We start from the raw sequence: 15,750 nt of genomic DNA on the forward strand, positions 1-15,750 counted from the left end.
TGTACTGGTTTATTTTATGTGCTAAATTCTATTTAACCTCAAATAACAACTTGGCTATAATTAGAGTTGCACATTTATTTTTTGCAAATGTTTAACCCATTGATACCGTTTTTGCATGGACAAACAAACATGGATTAAGCTAGCAGTTTGCCTTGTACGATTGCTCATGCCTTCACGTCTAAGACAGGTGAAGCGATCGATGTTTTGTCTTTCTCGGCTCGATTGCTGGTACTTCAATATATATTTCAAAATGGCGGCACAACTGTGAAACAGGTACTTGGTCACAGAGGCTGTAAAGTTTATCTGTCTGAATACTTGCCTTGCGCTCTAAAAGACAACATGTTATAATTTCAATTGCGTTCACTGTTGTAGCCAGTAATATTAATGTATAAGGGTGACAGTCAGACTTTTCTTATCTGAAAAGTAAAAGGGAAGGGTTGTTGTCAAGAACTTACAAAAAAAAAAAAAAAAAAAAAAAAAAAAAAAGACTTGTGGCACTTTATTTAGTTTGCATTGTAAATGGTTCATAGTTCGCTCTATGGCGTATAGCAAGAGGATGTATATAACAGCGCTATGTCGTGATTTTTTCTTATAAGACTGTGCTAAACGGTGACTTTTTCTTAAAGCAAATTTGAAGGAAGCAGACGTACCTGTTCCGCTGGTAAGGAAAACAACATGGACCAAACAAGCCAGCTGCAACCTGCTGCTGCGGCTACATACCTGTAGCCTCATCAGCAAGATCATGAACAATACTAGCGAGGCCAGTGAGCGCCGAGGTAAGTAAAGATCTACAATTACCGTTACGGTAGTAGGACACCTTTATTTGTTTAAACGTTAAATATCTCCTGGGTTATTATATATGCCTGAGCATAAGTGCCACTGTAAAGTGCTTTCATTAAAAAGCAACAGAAGCGGAGACGACGATTTCTTCCATTACAGTGAAACTGAACGCCTTTTCTTGCTCAAAAACGGATGGTGGTGTGTTTTTTATTCAATCTATCCAAAAATGCAGAACGTGATCTGAGGCCAGGGAAATAAATTATCTAATTTTGAATTGTAGCATTCACCAGGAGTGGAAGGACAGAGCTGATTAGAGTAGGGGGTGTGAATCTCGGGAAGCATCAGAGTAACACAAAGCAAGCGCTGTCTCATTTCAGTTATTTAAGATTTAATTAATTATATTGTTAACTTAAGTAGAAACTTCACAGAGTTTCTGACACACCCATGTATTTTTTTTTCCATTACAGTAAACCCAAGTTCATGGTTACAAACCGTTTCTCAGTGTGAGGGAAAGGGTTATTTTTTCTAGTTTTGCAAATCGGAAAAAACTGATTAATAAAGTAGCCTGTTTACCTTAAAACATCATTAAAGGAAAGATACATCGTTTGACTTTTCAAAGCACTTCAGAAGTGAACTTACTGTTCTTGTACTACCCTATTTTGTAAATATGGCAGGCTGGTACTTAAGGTTCCTAGAAGTGCCCTAGAATAGTGATACTGACTATAGTGTTACTTGCATTTAAGAATGATGGGGGTACCTGGTCCCCCAAGGATTAACTTTCATGTTGCATTCTGTACTTGCATTCATTGTTTGTGACCCAGTTTGTTAGCTTTGATAGATTTGCATCAAATATAGTATAGGCTAGCTATCATTAAAAATACACCTTTAATTAATTATAAATGCATTTCTTAGAACAGGTTATTCTCCTCCTATTCTAAAATATAAGTTAATGTAAGGTTCCTAAAGAAAAAGAAGATAGCAGGCAATGCTGATGCTTGTAGTTTAATAACATTTCCCAATAGTGTGTTTGCTCTGTATTAGTTTTGCTTTCCTATTGAAACTATATAGGCTATGTGTCTCAAAGGATTTGACAGTGATGTTTTATTTTTGTTCTTAAGCAGCACTAGAAATATGCTAACCATTGCAGTGACTGCTTTTTAAAATACTAAAAAGCAAATATAACCACTTTATCTGAATAGTTATTACTTGGTATTACACTCCAGGTGTCTATAATACAAAGTATATTTTAAAAAGATGTGCCATAGGGCTTCCAAAAGACTGATCTCTTCTGACAAAAGTATTTTGAAAGGTGACTGATTTTTATTATTTATCAATTATTATAACCCAGATTTAATTAATTTATTTTTTAACCCACTTTAAATGTCTCATCACTGCTGCCACCTACAGGAGTAAAGATCAAGGGGTGACCTCCATTCCTGCTGTAAAGCCAATTTTCTGTTTGGTAAGCTGCTGAACACTGAAGGGGAGGTCCATCCTGTCACTGACTGACCAGTAGGGCTTGCTAAAGGATGATGAGGTGTACTATCCCCATCCGATGTTCCCCAACTCGAGAGCAAAAGCCAATCCAGCTGTCCCTGTGGACCCCCAACCTAGATATGCAAGGATTTGCAGATGAGACGTTTCAGCTGTTTTCAGCTGTGTTATCTATTTCAATTTGTATTCAATGCAAAAAAGCTTGTTTACAAAGGCGGAGTAGAAGATTGAGACATTTTTAAGCCATGTGCAACATTGAGAAAATCAAGTTCTTCGTAGTAAAGCATTTTTCATTTTTTGTTGCTGTGAATGTGGACCACTGACCTATTATTATTATTATTATTATTATTATTGTTGTTGTTATTGTTGTTATTGTTATGATTGTTATTATTATTTGTTTATTTAGCAGACACCTTTATCAAAGGCAATTTACAGAGACTAGGGTGCGTGAAGTGTGCATCAGCTGCAGAGTCACTTAAAACAACGTCTCACCCGAAAGATGGAGCAAAGGAGGTTAAGTGACTTGCTCAAGGCCACTAAGCGAGTCAGTGAGTGAGCCGAGATTTGAACCGGGAACGACCTCCTTCAGGGTTAGAAACTCCTGCTCGCCCAAGGCAAATTAAATCTGATGAGGATTAGTTGATGTCTGTGTCTCAGTAGTCCTCTGGGCGAGTACTTAAAACAAATGTACATGTACACAACCAAAAATGCAGGAAAAGTCAACTTTCTAACTGGATGTAACAGTGGTGAATAAGCATTCATAATGCTTACAAAACAGTCACACAGAACTGAAACCTCTTCATCTGCCCTGCAATGGCAGCTGCACTTTATTACGTTTGTGTTCTCCCTCTGCTTGGGATGCAAAGTTTCTTGGGCATTTGATTTTACTGAAACACATTGTATCTTTGAAGTAGGTGTAAAGAAAAAGACTGAAGATGTGATTAGCCTAGAGGGCAATGTTTTACTAAACATTTTAAAACTGATAAATAAACAATTACCACAATGAACATTATCATATGTTGCTTACTACATAAGAACATACGAAAGTTTACATACAAGAGGAGGCCATTCGGCCCATCTTGCTCGTTTGGTTGTCAGTAGCTTATTGATCCTAGAATCTCATCAAGCAGCTTCTTGAAGGATCCCAAGGTGTCGGCTTCAACAACATTACTGGGGAGTTGGTTCCAGATTCCCATGATTCTCTGTGTAAAAAGGTGCCTCCTATTTTCTGTTCTGAATGCCCCTTTATCAAATCTCCATTTGTGACCTCTAGTCCTTGTTTCTTTTTTCACATTGAAAAAGTCCCTTGGGTCAACATTCATGGGGTTTCCACGCAAGTTTTTTTTTTTTTTTTTTTTAACTCGAGACATTTACACAAGAAAAATGTCTAGTGTAAAATGCTTTTTTGGGTTTCCATTCCCACAGTTTATTTTACTTGAGTAAACCAGGCTTTTCACCTGATGTTATGCAAATGAATGGGAAAGGTGGGGGTTGATATGAAAATTAGCTATGTGTAAAGTACTCAGGTTTTTGAAGAATACTAGTGAAAATGTGGTTTCCATGTGCAGGGAATTGGTAAATGAGTGAATCTAAGCTGCTGTAATAAAACAAAGTGCTCGTGCCTAGTAAGTCAGTTTAATCCCTCACATGCTATAACCCACAACTCCGTAAACCAGCCAGCATTTTTGTAAATAGCAACACGTAATGAACAGTAAAATAAACGTTTCATTTTTGCCATTGGTGTCAGTTTCAGGCAGAGCTTCATGGTCTGCAAGGTGCTGCCTGTGTTGGTTTCTCAGCACACAGTACAGTAGTTTCTAAGTAAGGAGGTGCAAACAGGTGAGAGATTGATCTGTAGGAGCATTTACTAAGGTCCCTTTGTTAAAAATAAATACATAAATAAAACTATCGAACTTTCAAAAGGTACTAGTTTTGAACTAGTACCACAATTATGTTAGTTTCTAACCCTGACCTCCTGGATACAAGCCCTGCAGTTCCTACAGCTGATTGTGAATGCATCATCAGGAATAGCAAAGTTATAAATACAATTTTTTGTATTTTTATGTGCTGCACGTTTGTTTATAACATGCCTCAGAATTCCAAAATAGCCAAAGTAGCAATTGTTACGACGTTTGTAAACATGGTGATGCCATACAAATATGACCCTTTTAAGAGCCTTTTTTGAATTTGAATGGATTTGCATATTGAGTTGAGCTAGGCCTAGCAAGGCAGTAGCTTTCCGTGTTTCTAGGACCATGCACTGTGTGAACATGTACTGTATCTATTGTTAAATAGAAGGATTCGCACTTGAATGCAGCCAGCTATGTGATTTCGCATTTATATGGCTGTGTTCAAGTGTGATCCATAATATATATTTTATTAATGAAGTGCAAATGTAATGTGTTGGTATCGCTAACATGGGTTGTGTTTGGTGCCAGTCCTATGTCAGATCAAGTAGCGTAACATAATGGAAATATTGAATGCAGGACAGATCCACTGTTTCATTTTATTAGCAGGGATGGAAATAAGACTCCCATTGTAGTAGTTTGAGCCATTCTTTGGCCCTAATTACACTGTATGTATTACTTGGACTAGTTTACAAGACACAACCTCAATGTATGTAATTTTTTTTTATTGCTTATATAGTATTTACTTTGCATTTTTTTTTATCTAATCAAGATTAAAACCCAAGGCCAAACAATATAAAAAAAAATAAACAAAATGAGGACAAATTCTAAATATTGCAATGCTAAACAGAAAGAAGTGATCCTCTCTAGAATCACTGTCTTTGTGAAATGAACCTGCCAGTGCATTTATTGTACTGTATTCTAGCATGGCTATATCCCTGGTAGCTGATGTTTGAAGACAAAGCAGCTGCTTCAGTCCTACCTGTTCCAAATTGTGTCAGTGAAATTGCCGGAGGTTTAAGGTCTCTTATGCTGAGAAGACTCTCTTTGTAGCAGCAAAGTGTTTAAGTAGAAGGTTTATCAAGCAGCACACAGACATTGCAAAGAATGTCAGAACAACCTTGAAAATATATGCACAGTGTAATTGAGGTGATGCATTTTATTAGGTCTGTGTCACCCGTAACGGCGGTACTAGACTGATAGTTAATTGAAATGGGGGAATCGTGTTTCATAAGCCACACTTGCAACATACTGGCGTATGAGTCAAAAAAAGGGAAGGAAGTAAATGAAATGTGTTTGTGGTTTAATTTAAAAAAGAGGCTATTCTGCATTGTTTGGCCTGGAACATAATGCAGTGCCTGGCTCTAAAGATAGCCACCCTCTAAATTTTAAACGCAGGCAGCAATGAGACAATTCAACAAAAAACTTTGTTTAAAAATAAGTAATCTATAAGGGAGTTCTTTAGTATCTTACTCGTTTCACATATGTTTTTTGGATTTGCAAACAACAGCCACAACCATCTTCTTTGCAGAATCGTGTTAAAGGGAAGTGTTTTCTTGTGGGTGTGGCATTTGGTTTAAAACCAGCAAGAAGGGAATGCAGTTAAAAATAAACAACAAAAACTGTGCAAGAACAGTTTTTTCTTGCTGGTGGTACTGTATATCAAGGCATCCGTCTGGCCATTTTTAAAATGCCTACATTAAGTGTTCACTAGACATGTTATTTCACGTCAATTAAACTATCTTTGATTCGTAATTACCTATTTTAATCCTCGTTTTATTTTAAATCAAGTTCACAGTATACAAAAACAGGTTTGTCCTGGATAATATTTACAGGGATAGAAATAAGGCTTCCATCGCATAATAGTTTGATCCATTCCTGGTTTTACTATTAATAAAACACACCCGAGCTTGTTACCTGCATACTGGGGCTAATCGGGATTATAGAAGAACCTGGAATGGGTGAAGCCTGCTATGCAGTAGGAGTCTTCTTTCCACCCCTGATTTGTCACCTTGTACCGTCAGGTCGGACACGACCTCTAGAGACCTACATGACCAACACCCTCCACCTATTTCTGTCCATAAATATCTCCGAGATTACAGAGAGAATCCTGATATGTTATGTTTTGATCTCATCCATCCATATCGTCCGCAGTCTGCCTCTCCTTCTCCTGCCTTCACTGATTCCTGGCATAATTCTCCAACCCCTCATTTCTCATCACATGGCTGAAGTAAGATAATTTCTGCTTCCCTGTCATGGCCTTCAATGGTAGTGTTATTCCAGTTTGTTCCATTATCGAAGCATTCGTTCTTCTTTCAGTCCATGCCACTCTTTGCATTTGTCTCCAACACCACATCTCAAACGTATTGATCTTTCTCCTTTTGATAAACAATAAATATGCTGTGCTTGTTCTACAGTGTGGAAACACTGACATTAACCTACAGTTGTCATAATATCTTAAAATTACTGACTAGACAAGAAATTGCCTATCGGCTATTTCTTTACAGGGTTTTGTTTTCTTTTTGTGATAATTTTTCATGAAAGGCTGTTTTTACATGTTTTATCCCTCCCAATAGAGACATTGTTTAACACTGATACCTGCTGGAAGAGGTTTAGTTGCTACTGATTAAGCTTAAACCTGTAGGGTCAATTGCAGTATATCAGATTTAGTCTACTTGATGTGTCTAACTAGTTAATTAAGCAGGTTTAGTCCACTTGATTGGACTAAAGCTAGTAAACCTGCTAATCCCGATTGCAGTGTACCATAACTTAATCTTCACAGGCGGATCACCTGCTAAATGAGACTAAACAAGATCCTGACTGCAGATAACTAAACCAGATTTGTGATCATCCTGTTAAATCTAGGGATAAATGGTACTGAGCTTTCTCTCCATTTCTATGCAACTGATGTTGCACTTAACAATATTCTCTTTAATACGTATTGAGATAAATGTGGAGTTGTGTGCTCTTTTTTAATATAACTTTTATTTATATATTGATTACAGGTATTCCTGCATCCAATCTGATGGAAAAGAGCAATGGTATCGATAGAAACTCCTCTGCAGTTGTGGGTGTTCAGGATTCCGTCTCCATTGACTCTGATGTTCAGAACCTTAACGGTAATGTCGGGACACTGCATCTCCACTCCCTGCCGAATTACAAACCTAATTTGCACATTATCGGTCACAATAATGAAGACAGGCAAAGTCTTGCTTCCCAGGATTCAGGCATTCCAACACTGGAGATCAGTAATCCGGAGCCCATAAACTGCAGTGGCCTGACCTCTAAGTCGAACCACGCTGACAGCAGATTTATATGTGACCAGGTTTTGCCAGGATCCAGCAGCATGCCTCCAGCTATTCTGAGCCTGGAGTCTGATAGTTCCATGAAGAAGTCATCCTCGTTTCCTTGCAGCGGCTATGACACTATGAAGCTCTTCAGCCCGAACTCAAGGGCTCTCAACAGAAGCGATGATATCTCTGTGTGCAGCATCTCCAGCCTCAGCACAGAGCTGTCCACCACGCTTTCAGTCAGCAACGAAGACATACTGGACTTCATGGTAACCAGCAACTCCAGCGCCATCGTCAATATGGAAAACGACGAGGCACATTTCTCAGACGTAACCCTGAACTCCCAGCAGGACCCCTGCGAACGCAGTCCCCAGCGACAGGCCGGGCCCCCAGGTGAGGAGGATATCCGCTTCCGGAAATTCGGACCGCTTGCCTCCTTCTTCACCAGGTAATGTTCAAAACTACAGTGACCCTTTGTATTCTGATTAGATTCTCACTATAAAAGGTACAGGCTGTCACTGTGTGCATGGTATGGTTTCTTATTGTGCAAGAGCTGAAATACAAGCATATATTGTTACTAATAATCTTTAAGAGAATCCACAGATATTTACTGACATTGAGCAGCTGACATGTCATTTATCCCCAGTTGTTTTTTTTTTTTATATACTGCTTCAGAATCATATACTGACCAAATTCTTGTCAATTATAGCATTGATGGATGGAAATCTGGAACTAGTCCATATATTTAAGTGTTGGGGGAGTGATTCTGAACCGGATTATTTCACAGATCATTACACACGTCATTAATTATAATACTGTTTTTTTTTTTTCTTTGCCATAATCAAAAACTTTTTCTGTAATTATTTTATCTCTTATCCTAATGTCAACAAAGATTTTTCACTATGTTCCAAAAGTTTTGTTTGATAGACGACAGCAAAAGATAATTGCAATCTCAATAAATACCTCAGCGAAATTTCTTACATGGACAGCTCTCATCCCCACCAATAAATGCATCTGAAACAAGCTGTCTCTAAATTGGAACGCTGTGTGCCATTATCCAGTGCATTCAAAAAGCTAAGTACCACCTTTGTTTATAGGAAATTCCACACAAAACATGTTCCCCTGCTTTTTTCACTGTTTTGCATGGGCAAGTGTTAGATGTGTAAATCTGTAAAAGATATTTTTCAAAGGACTGTTTTTCAGATGCTCATGTACTGTATGAACAAAACGAAATGCATTCCAAAGGCACAATGAGGTCTGAGGAGGAATCTTTGGCAAGCTTGTGCTATTTACTCCCCATTTTAATGGCAATAATGATTTAAATGAAACAAGCGTTAGCAATTACTGTAGTTTAATACAGAGTAGGGCCCTTGCTGCACAGTAAGTTAATAGGCAAAGACCATTGTTGACAGGAATGCTGTTTTACAAGTCTGAGTGCAATTAGCCAAGGACCCGTCTGTGTCCCACTAGATGTGGTCACCCTGCCACGTGGAGTTTAAACAAAACAAACCAAAAAAACCCTCCCTATTTGTTGTTGTCATTATATTTTGTCAGAATAGATTGCTATTATAGTATTAGTAATAATACCTAAACACCTACATGTAAAATATCACAGCAAAGCATACAATGTTAGTGTGGTTGGTTCAGAAGAAACAATGAAATACACAAAAAGTATGTCAAACAATTAATAGGCTTGTTGTATTTTGTTTTTTTTTAAATGTACATTAAATATTTTGGGTTTTTGTTTTTATTGTGTTTATACTTAAAACTAAGTTTTGGTGTGTGTGGTTATTTATTTTAAATGGCAACAGTTATCAGATAGGGGCCTATCATCTTTTTTTTTTTTTCTATTACTGGTCCAAAAAATAGCAAAATATTTATCAGATACAGGCTTATCTCGCCCCTTTTCTATTTTTATTACTGGTCCAACACACTCCATAACCTGCACTTTGATCTAATGCCAGATAAAATGTCACAGTACCAGTAGTGAGTCTTACCTGTATGTGGTAAAGCTGTTTTAAAAAGTGGTGTACATGGTCTTTAAAAACTATTATGTAATAAAGTAACGTAATTCCATAAATTTTCCTCGCTATGCACCTCTATTCACATTCAATGTCAGTTAGTACTATTTTCAGGAACATTGCGGCTAATCTGACAGGGATTTGCCTGAAAACATGGGTTGGTTGTATTCCATAAGAAAGCTTGGAATACATTCCTTTATAGCCACTGGTTTCAGAGACCTGTCCATTCATAGTTTTGGAAGACAATCCCACCAGATGGGTACAACTCCGGATACGTCGTTAGGGAGATACAAATGGACCCCAACCAGCCTGGGTGTGGTGAAATCTCTGTGGTGAATTTATCTTAGCATTTGCATGCTTTGTAAAATTATCTTAGTATTGTGTACATGGACTCTTCTGGAGATTTTCTGGATTTCTTTCAGTTTATTTCTGTCTTTCCAGATAATTTCATTCTACTGGAACGTCCCTTCTAAAAAAAATAATTGTTTGTATCCATAACTACTGTATTTTAACACTTTAAATTAAACATAAAAATTGCTAAAAGAAACCTAATAGTCAATGATAAATGTATTGACTAGACGTGGAGAAATATGGCAAGTCAATTTTAACATTTAACCCTCACTTTTGTTGATAACAGATACAACGTTTTTGATATCGGCAATTCTCAACATTATATGTTGATATCAAAAACACAATTGTTGATGTAGAAAATGCATACTAATTATATGACGACGTTCTGTGTTTACTTCTTCGCTGGTGTAAGCTTCATTGTGGGTAATTTGTAAACGCTAGGCAGACCTTAATGTAGGGCTACAGATTTTCCATTCTGGAGAATAGCAAATTCCTTTTTTTAAAAATGACCAATTCCAGTTTTCACACTTTTTTTAAAAATAATTTATTGATCATTAAACATGGCATTTGAACATAAATATAATGTTGATAGTTAAAATTAATAAATATTGTCACAATTGTTTCAATCAGATTCTTGTTGCTATAATAGTAAGTAAAGCTCCTGAAGACACTGACATGTCATAATGTTTATAAACATCACTTGGCTCATTGCTGGCCTTAAAATAATCAACATTACTTGATCATATTACAACAGTTCAGAAAACAAATGTCCAGTACTGTTATGAGAATCATATTTTCAGTCTTCCACTAATACTGTAGTTCAGTCTACAAATAAAGGTGTTTTGAAAAGACCTGTTTAGTTTATTGCTGGCATTACAAAAACAGTAAAGAAAATGTGAAACAGTTAAGTGACAGTCCGGCAATGTCATTTAAGAGAAGTCCTATTTCCAGTACTCCACAAGTGAAGTTTAGCATTTTACTGGCATTACAATGACCAGGATGAAATATGAAACACTTTTTTAAAAAAAAAGGCGTGTTGACTGACTCTTTGCTACACAGGTTCACAGCTGTGTATCACCCGATTTGTATAAATAGCACCTCTTCTAATGTAAACACATAATTAATCCTCTTAATTGTTTATTTTCTAATTCTGCCATGTTATTTGCAAAATTTAACAACAGGTGTGTCTCCAGACAGAATGTTTTTAAGAAATGTTCATGGTTTAACATTGCAAATTATACTTTTATTAAATGCAGGTAGAGTGGAAAGAAATAAACAAAAGTAATGAAATGTGCGATTAATTTAGCTTACTTTGGGAAAGCCCTGTCTGAAGTACAGTACCTAAGGTCTAATTTTTTCAGCATAGTAGAATGCAGTGCTTTGCCATTTTTTGTTGCCGCCTTTTTTACTTTCTTGTTCTCTATGTGTTTATGACTGGCAATATGATATTTAATGGTATTGACTTGTAGTACCTGATCAGTCGAATGACGGCAACACTTACAGAATAATATCCCCCCATCCTACTATAGATGATCAGAAAATGTCTAAGCTCTGTCTTTTGCTGAAACATTGTTTTTTTTTTTTTTTTCCTTTGGTGCAGTCGCCATGTTGCATTTCAGCAGATACACGAGTGAAGTCACATAATGAATTAACTCAACCTGGCTGGATGTAGTGGGGGAAAAAAAAAACACAAGTAGAAAACACAACACTGCAAAATTCCATTCCCAAAATGCCTAATTCTGTTCCTAAAGCCTAATTCTGCAGTAATGTCCATGATTCCGTGATCACGTAAAATCAGTAAGCCCTACTTAAGTACGTCATGGCTGATAGGGCGGTACCTCTTGACAACAGTGTTTGGGGTAATAAGTCTTGTTCTTTCCTCTATACAAAGGGCCAGGACAAATATGTCAAACAATGAAGCCTCAGTATTACTGTTGTTACACACAGGTGTTTTCAAAGACGTACAGTATTAGTTCCAATTTGCTGCAGTTCTTGTTGTCCTTCAGATTGTAGTTCTAATGCTCGTATAGATTGCTTGCAAAACATTGTCGATTTCACTTGCGTTTTGAGACATTTTGTAAAAGATGTATGTGGTGCATAGTACAAGAAGTGCAGAACAGATAGAGTTGCTGATATCAGCAATTCAATTTTAATGTGCTGGTATGCGGCCTGTACGCAGTTCGGAACTACTTGGTCCTCTGACGCTGTAAGTTCAGGACATGGCTGCACGGCTGGCTTGCAGAGCGGGGAAAAAAAGCAGACATGAGTGCTCGTCTTCATCTCTCCCGAGTTAGTTCGGGAGTTGCAGCAGTGAGCCAGGTTGACTAGTAATAATTGGATATTCAAAAAAAATTGGGAGAGAATTGGAAAGTGAATAGAAATAATTGTTAAAAAAAAAAAAAACTATCAAGAATTGTGTTTGATATCAATAATTGTATTTTTTATATCAAGAATTGTATTTCTTATATCAAGAATTTTGATTTTGCATTTTGGATGTTAAAATGTGTGACAAAGTTACTGATATCCAAAATTCCATATCCAAAATAGAATTTTGGATATCGGAAATGGAAGATTAAATGTTATAACAGTTTACCTTAGAGAAAGACTTCTAGTTGAAATGTTTACCATTTAATTTACTGAGGGTTTTTTTTTTTTTTTTTTTTTGAGGTTTTAAGAGGACGGTACGATGACGCTTTCTTAGGTTTTTTTTGTGTTTGTTTTTTTTTTTTTTTTTTTTACTAAAAGGAAAACATTTTTTTACTATTTTCTGTACATCTGGTTTGTCACTCGGTGCTTAGGTTTTTTGGCTCTGGTGGTTTTTTTCAAGGCTATCGCTTGTGCCAAATTACCTCTTAATGCAAAAAATATAATTTTTGGATCATTTGATAAAATGATCATTTTATTCATATGCTCATTTATTGTGTTCTGCTGTATGTTAGTAGATTTTAAAAACAAAAGCTCACCTGACTGCACTACACTAAAATAGAGCACTGGTTTCTTTGTTTGTTTTATGTAGTTTTCTCTGATATTTAAGTGGTTAAGTGAACTAGCTGTTAAAGTAGGGCAGGTAAAGATATTTCCCCCATGGCACAGTTTTTGTTTTCAATTGACAGGGTTTACAATCTCTCTTTTTATACCCTTGTAAGAAGGATTTGCCCTGATGTGTCCTGTCTGCAATGATGAGCCACACAAAAACCTGCTTTGTGACATTCAGTTCTGACATTTAAAAGCTGGTTTTAATATCCCCAGGGGAGTGTAAATATATAGAGAGACAATGAATAGTCGATGTGTATACCTGAAAAAGCACTTCTTGGGAAAAGCTTATACGCACATTATTAAACTTTGTATCTAACTTTGTGTGACCAGAATGGCTTTGCAGGGATGACATCAGACCAGAAGCAGACTCCAAACAATGAATGGCGGGTGAAAACTGAGCTGTGGCACGCAGTATTTTGTTAATAAATAATAAACAAAATAAAGGTTTAAACAAAACCAACAACACAAACAAAAAGGCGCATTGGCCAACAAATAAACAGACAAATAACAAGCAAGCTTAGCAATTGTTATCTTCCTCCACAGACTTGGGTCTCTCCTCTGACACTCTTTGAGCGCAGACAGCTGCAGGCTTTTATATTCTGGCCGAGGGGTTAACTAGCTATTAATTAAAATTACCTTATTACCCTTCAGCCATAGTCTGCACGAGGTTAAATAAGGATGCGTGACTGTCAGCTAGTTAAATAATCAGTAGCTGACAGTCACGCATCCTCACAAGGTATTTAAAAATAAAAACAATAACCTGGCGGACAGCGTCTCGCTCGTCCAGCCAGACAATACGTAATATTATTATTATTATTATCGGATGGCTTTCACAGTCGGATTAATACACAAATCAAAACGATAATAAACAACGGGGTGGGACACTCCGCCACAGTTTGTTACAGGTTTTTCCATGTACTGTAGCTGAATGTACAGTGGTTTGCAGAAGTATTCACCCCCCTGCAAAGTTTTCACATTTTGTTGGCACCTGAGCACACTTCACGACCCTTTCAAATTAGACTTTATATGTAGAATCTACACAAACTAATCCACATTGATGAAGTAAAAAAAATGCATATAGATTATAAATAAGTAAGATTTACAGAGAAAAACAGATTAACTCAGTTGCATAAGTATTCAACCCCTTTGCTGCTGCAGCTCTAAATCAGGTCAGGTGCAAATGATTTGTTTGAAAGGTCTCAAAATTAGTGAAATGGTTTCAGCCTGTGTGTACTCAAAGTGGTTTACCTTGTAGATAATTTCCCTTGGGTATAAATAAAGACTTTCAAGCTGCAACCCACATAGTGATCCAACAAAGCAACCAAGAAGACCAAGGAGCTTTCGAAACAAGTCAGGGATAAAGTGGTACAGAGGCACAGAGAAGGAGGGTACAAGAAAATTCCAAATGTGTTGATTATCCCTCTCAGCAGAGTGAAGACCATCATTAAGAAGTGGAAGATGCATCATACCGCCCAGACACTGCCCAGATCAGGTTGCCCTCCCAAACTGAGCAGCTGGGCAAGCAGGAAACTGGTTCTGGATGTCACACTGAAGCCATCAATGACCTTGAGAGATCTACAAAGTTCTGTGTCTCAGATGGGAGTCAGTGTCCACACATCAACAATAAGCCGGTCCCTTCACAAAGCTGGCCTGTATGGATGGGTGGCAAGAAAGAAGTCATTACTTAAAAAGCCTCATCCTAAAGCACATATGGAGTTTGCAAAAAAGCATGTAGATGATACTGCAGACATGTGGAAAAAGGTTTTGTGGTCAGAGGAGACAAAAATTGAACTTTTAAGGTCTAAATTCCAAGCGTTAGTTCTGGCGCAAGCCCAACACTGCACATCGCCCAGTTAACACCATCACAACCGTCAAGCATGGTGGTGCCACCATCATGTTATGGGGATGCTTGTCTTCAGCAGGGACAGGGAAGGTTGTCAGGATAGAGGGGAGAGTTGATGGTGCAAAGCAGAGGCAAGTCCTTGAGGAAAACCTGTTTGAGTCATCCAAGACTCTGAAACTGGGAGGAAATTCACATTTCACAGGACAGTGACCCGTAGCACAAAGCCAAGGCCACACTGGAGTGGTTGAACAAGAAGAGAATTAATGTTCTTGAGTGGCCCAGTCAAAGTCCTGATTTGAATCCAATTGAAAATTTATGGCGAGACTTGAAGATTGCAGTCCATTGTCGATCCCCAACAAACTTATCAGAACTGGAGCAATTTTCCTGTGAAGAATGGCCAAAAATGTCACCATCCTACTGTTCAAAGCTAGTAGAGACCATCCAAAAAGACTCATAGCAGTAATTGCTGCAAAATGTGATTCTACCAAGTACTGATTTTAAGGGCTGAATACTTATGCAAACAGTAAATTTCATTTTCTACATTTTCTTTGCAAGTTTTGCAGACATGTAATCTACTCTTCATATAACAGTGTTCAGTTTAACCACTACAGCTTTGAATAAAAAAAGTTTGTTTGAAAAACTGCATAAATCATTTATAATTCAACAACATGTGACATTATTGGTAGGGGGTGAATACTTCTGTAAACCTCAGTCTCCCTGTGATATACAGTGACCTGTGATTTGAGGCATTGACGGATAACTATTGGTAAGAGTTTCAAATTTTTGCAAGTTACTGAGCAGAGATCCCACTGAAAGAGGAAAACAACCCAGGAGAACGTAAGAATCAAAGAGTATACTTTGAAAAGAATTTCATAAAAAAAAGATCATGAAGTCCATATATTGCATTTTGGCTGGGCTGTTAAAGCTGACAAAGTACCTGTTGTCTTCAAATGTTTTATTTTTTTTAAATATATGTTTATTTTGCAGCAGAAGTGAAATAAGAAATCAGATAGCATAGGCTTTGCCTG

At 37.2% G+C, this 15,750-nt stretch overlaps 1 protein-coding gene across 1 annotated transcript in view; it reads left to right on the top strand.

The window, feature by feature from the left end:
• The first annotated feature begins 250 nt into the window (after positions 1-250).
• Positions 251-15,750, top strand: part of LOC121324805 (TBC1 domain family member 14-like) — a 44,541-nt gene continuing 29,041 nt past the window's right edge. Inside the window, exons 1-3 of the mRNA XM_041266997.1 lie at positions 251-273; positions 627-776; positions 7,187-7,919. Of these exons, the coding sequence (XP_041122931.1) occupies positions 743-776; positions 7,187-7,919 (767 nt within the window). The 5' untranslated portion in view covers positions 251-273; positions 627-742. The remainder of the gene's footprint in view (positions 274-626; positions 777-7,186; positions 7,920-15,750) is intronic.

Source organism: Polyodon spathula, chromosome 1 (assembly GCF_017654505.1).
Source record: "Polyodon spathula isolate WHYD16114869_AA chromosome 1, ASM1765450v1, whole genome shotgun sequence".
NCBI lineage: Eukaryota > Metazoa > Chordata > Actinopteri > Acipenseriformes > Polyodontidae > Polyodon > Polyodon spathula.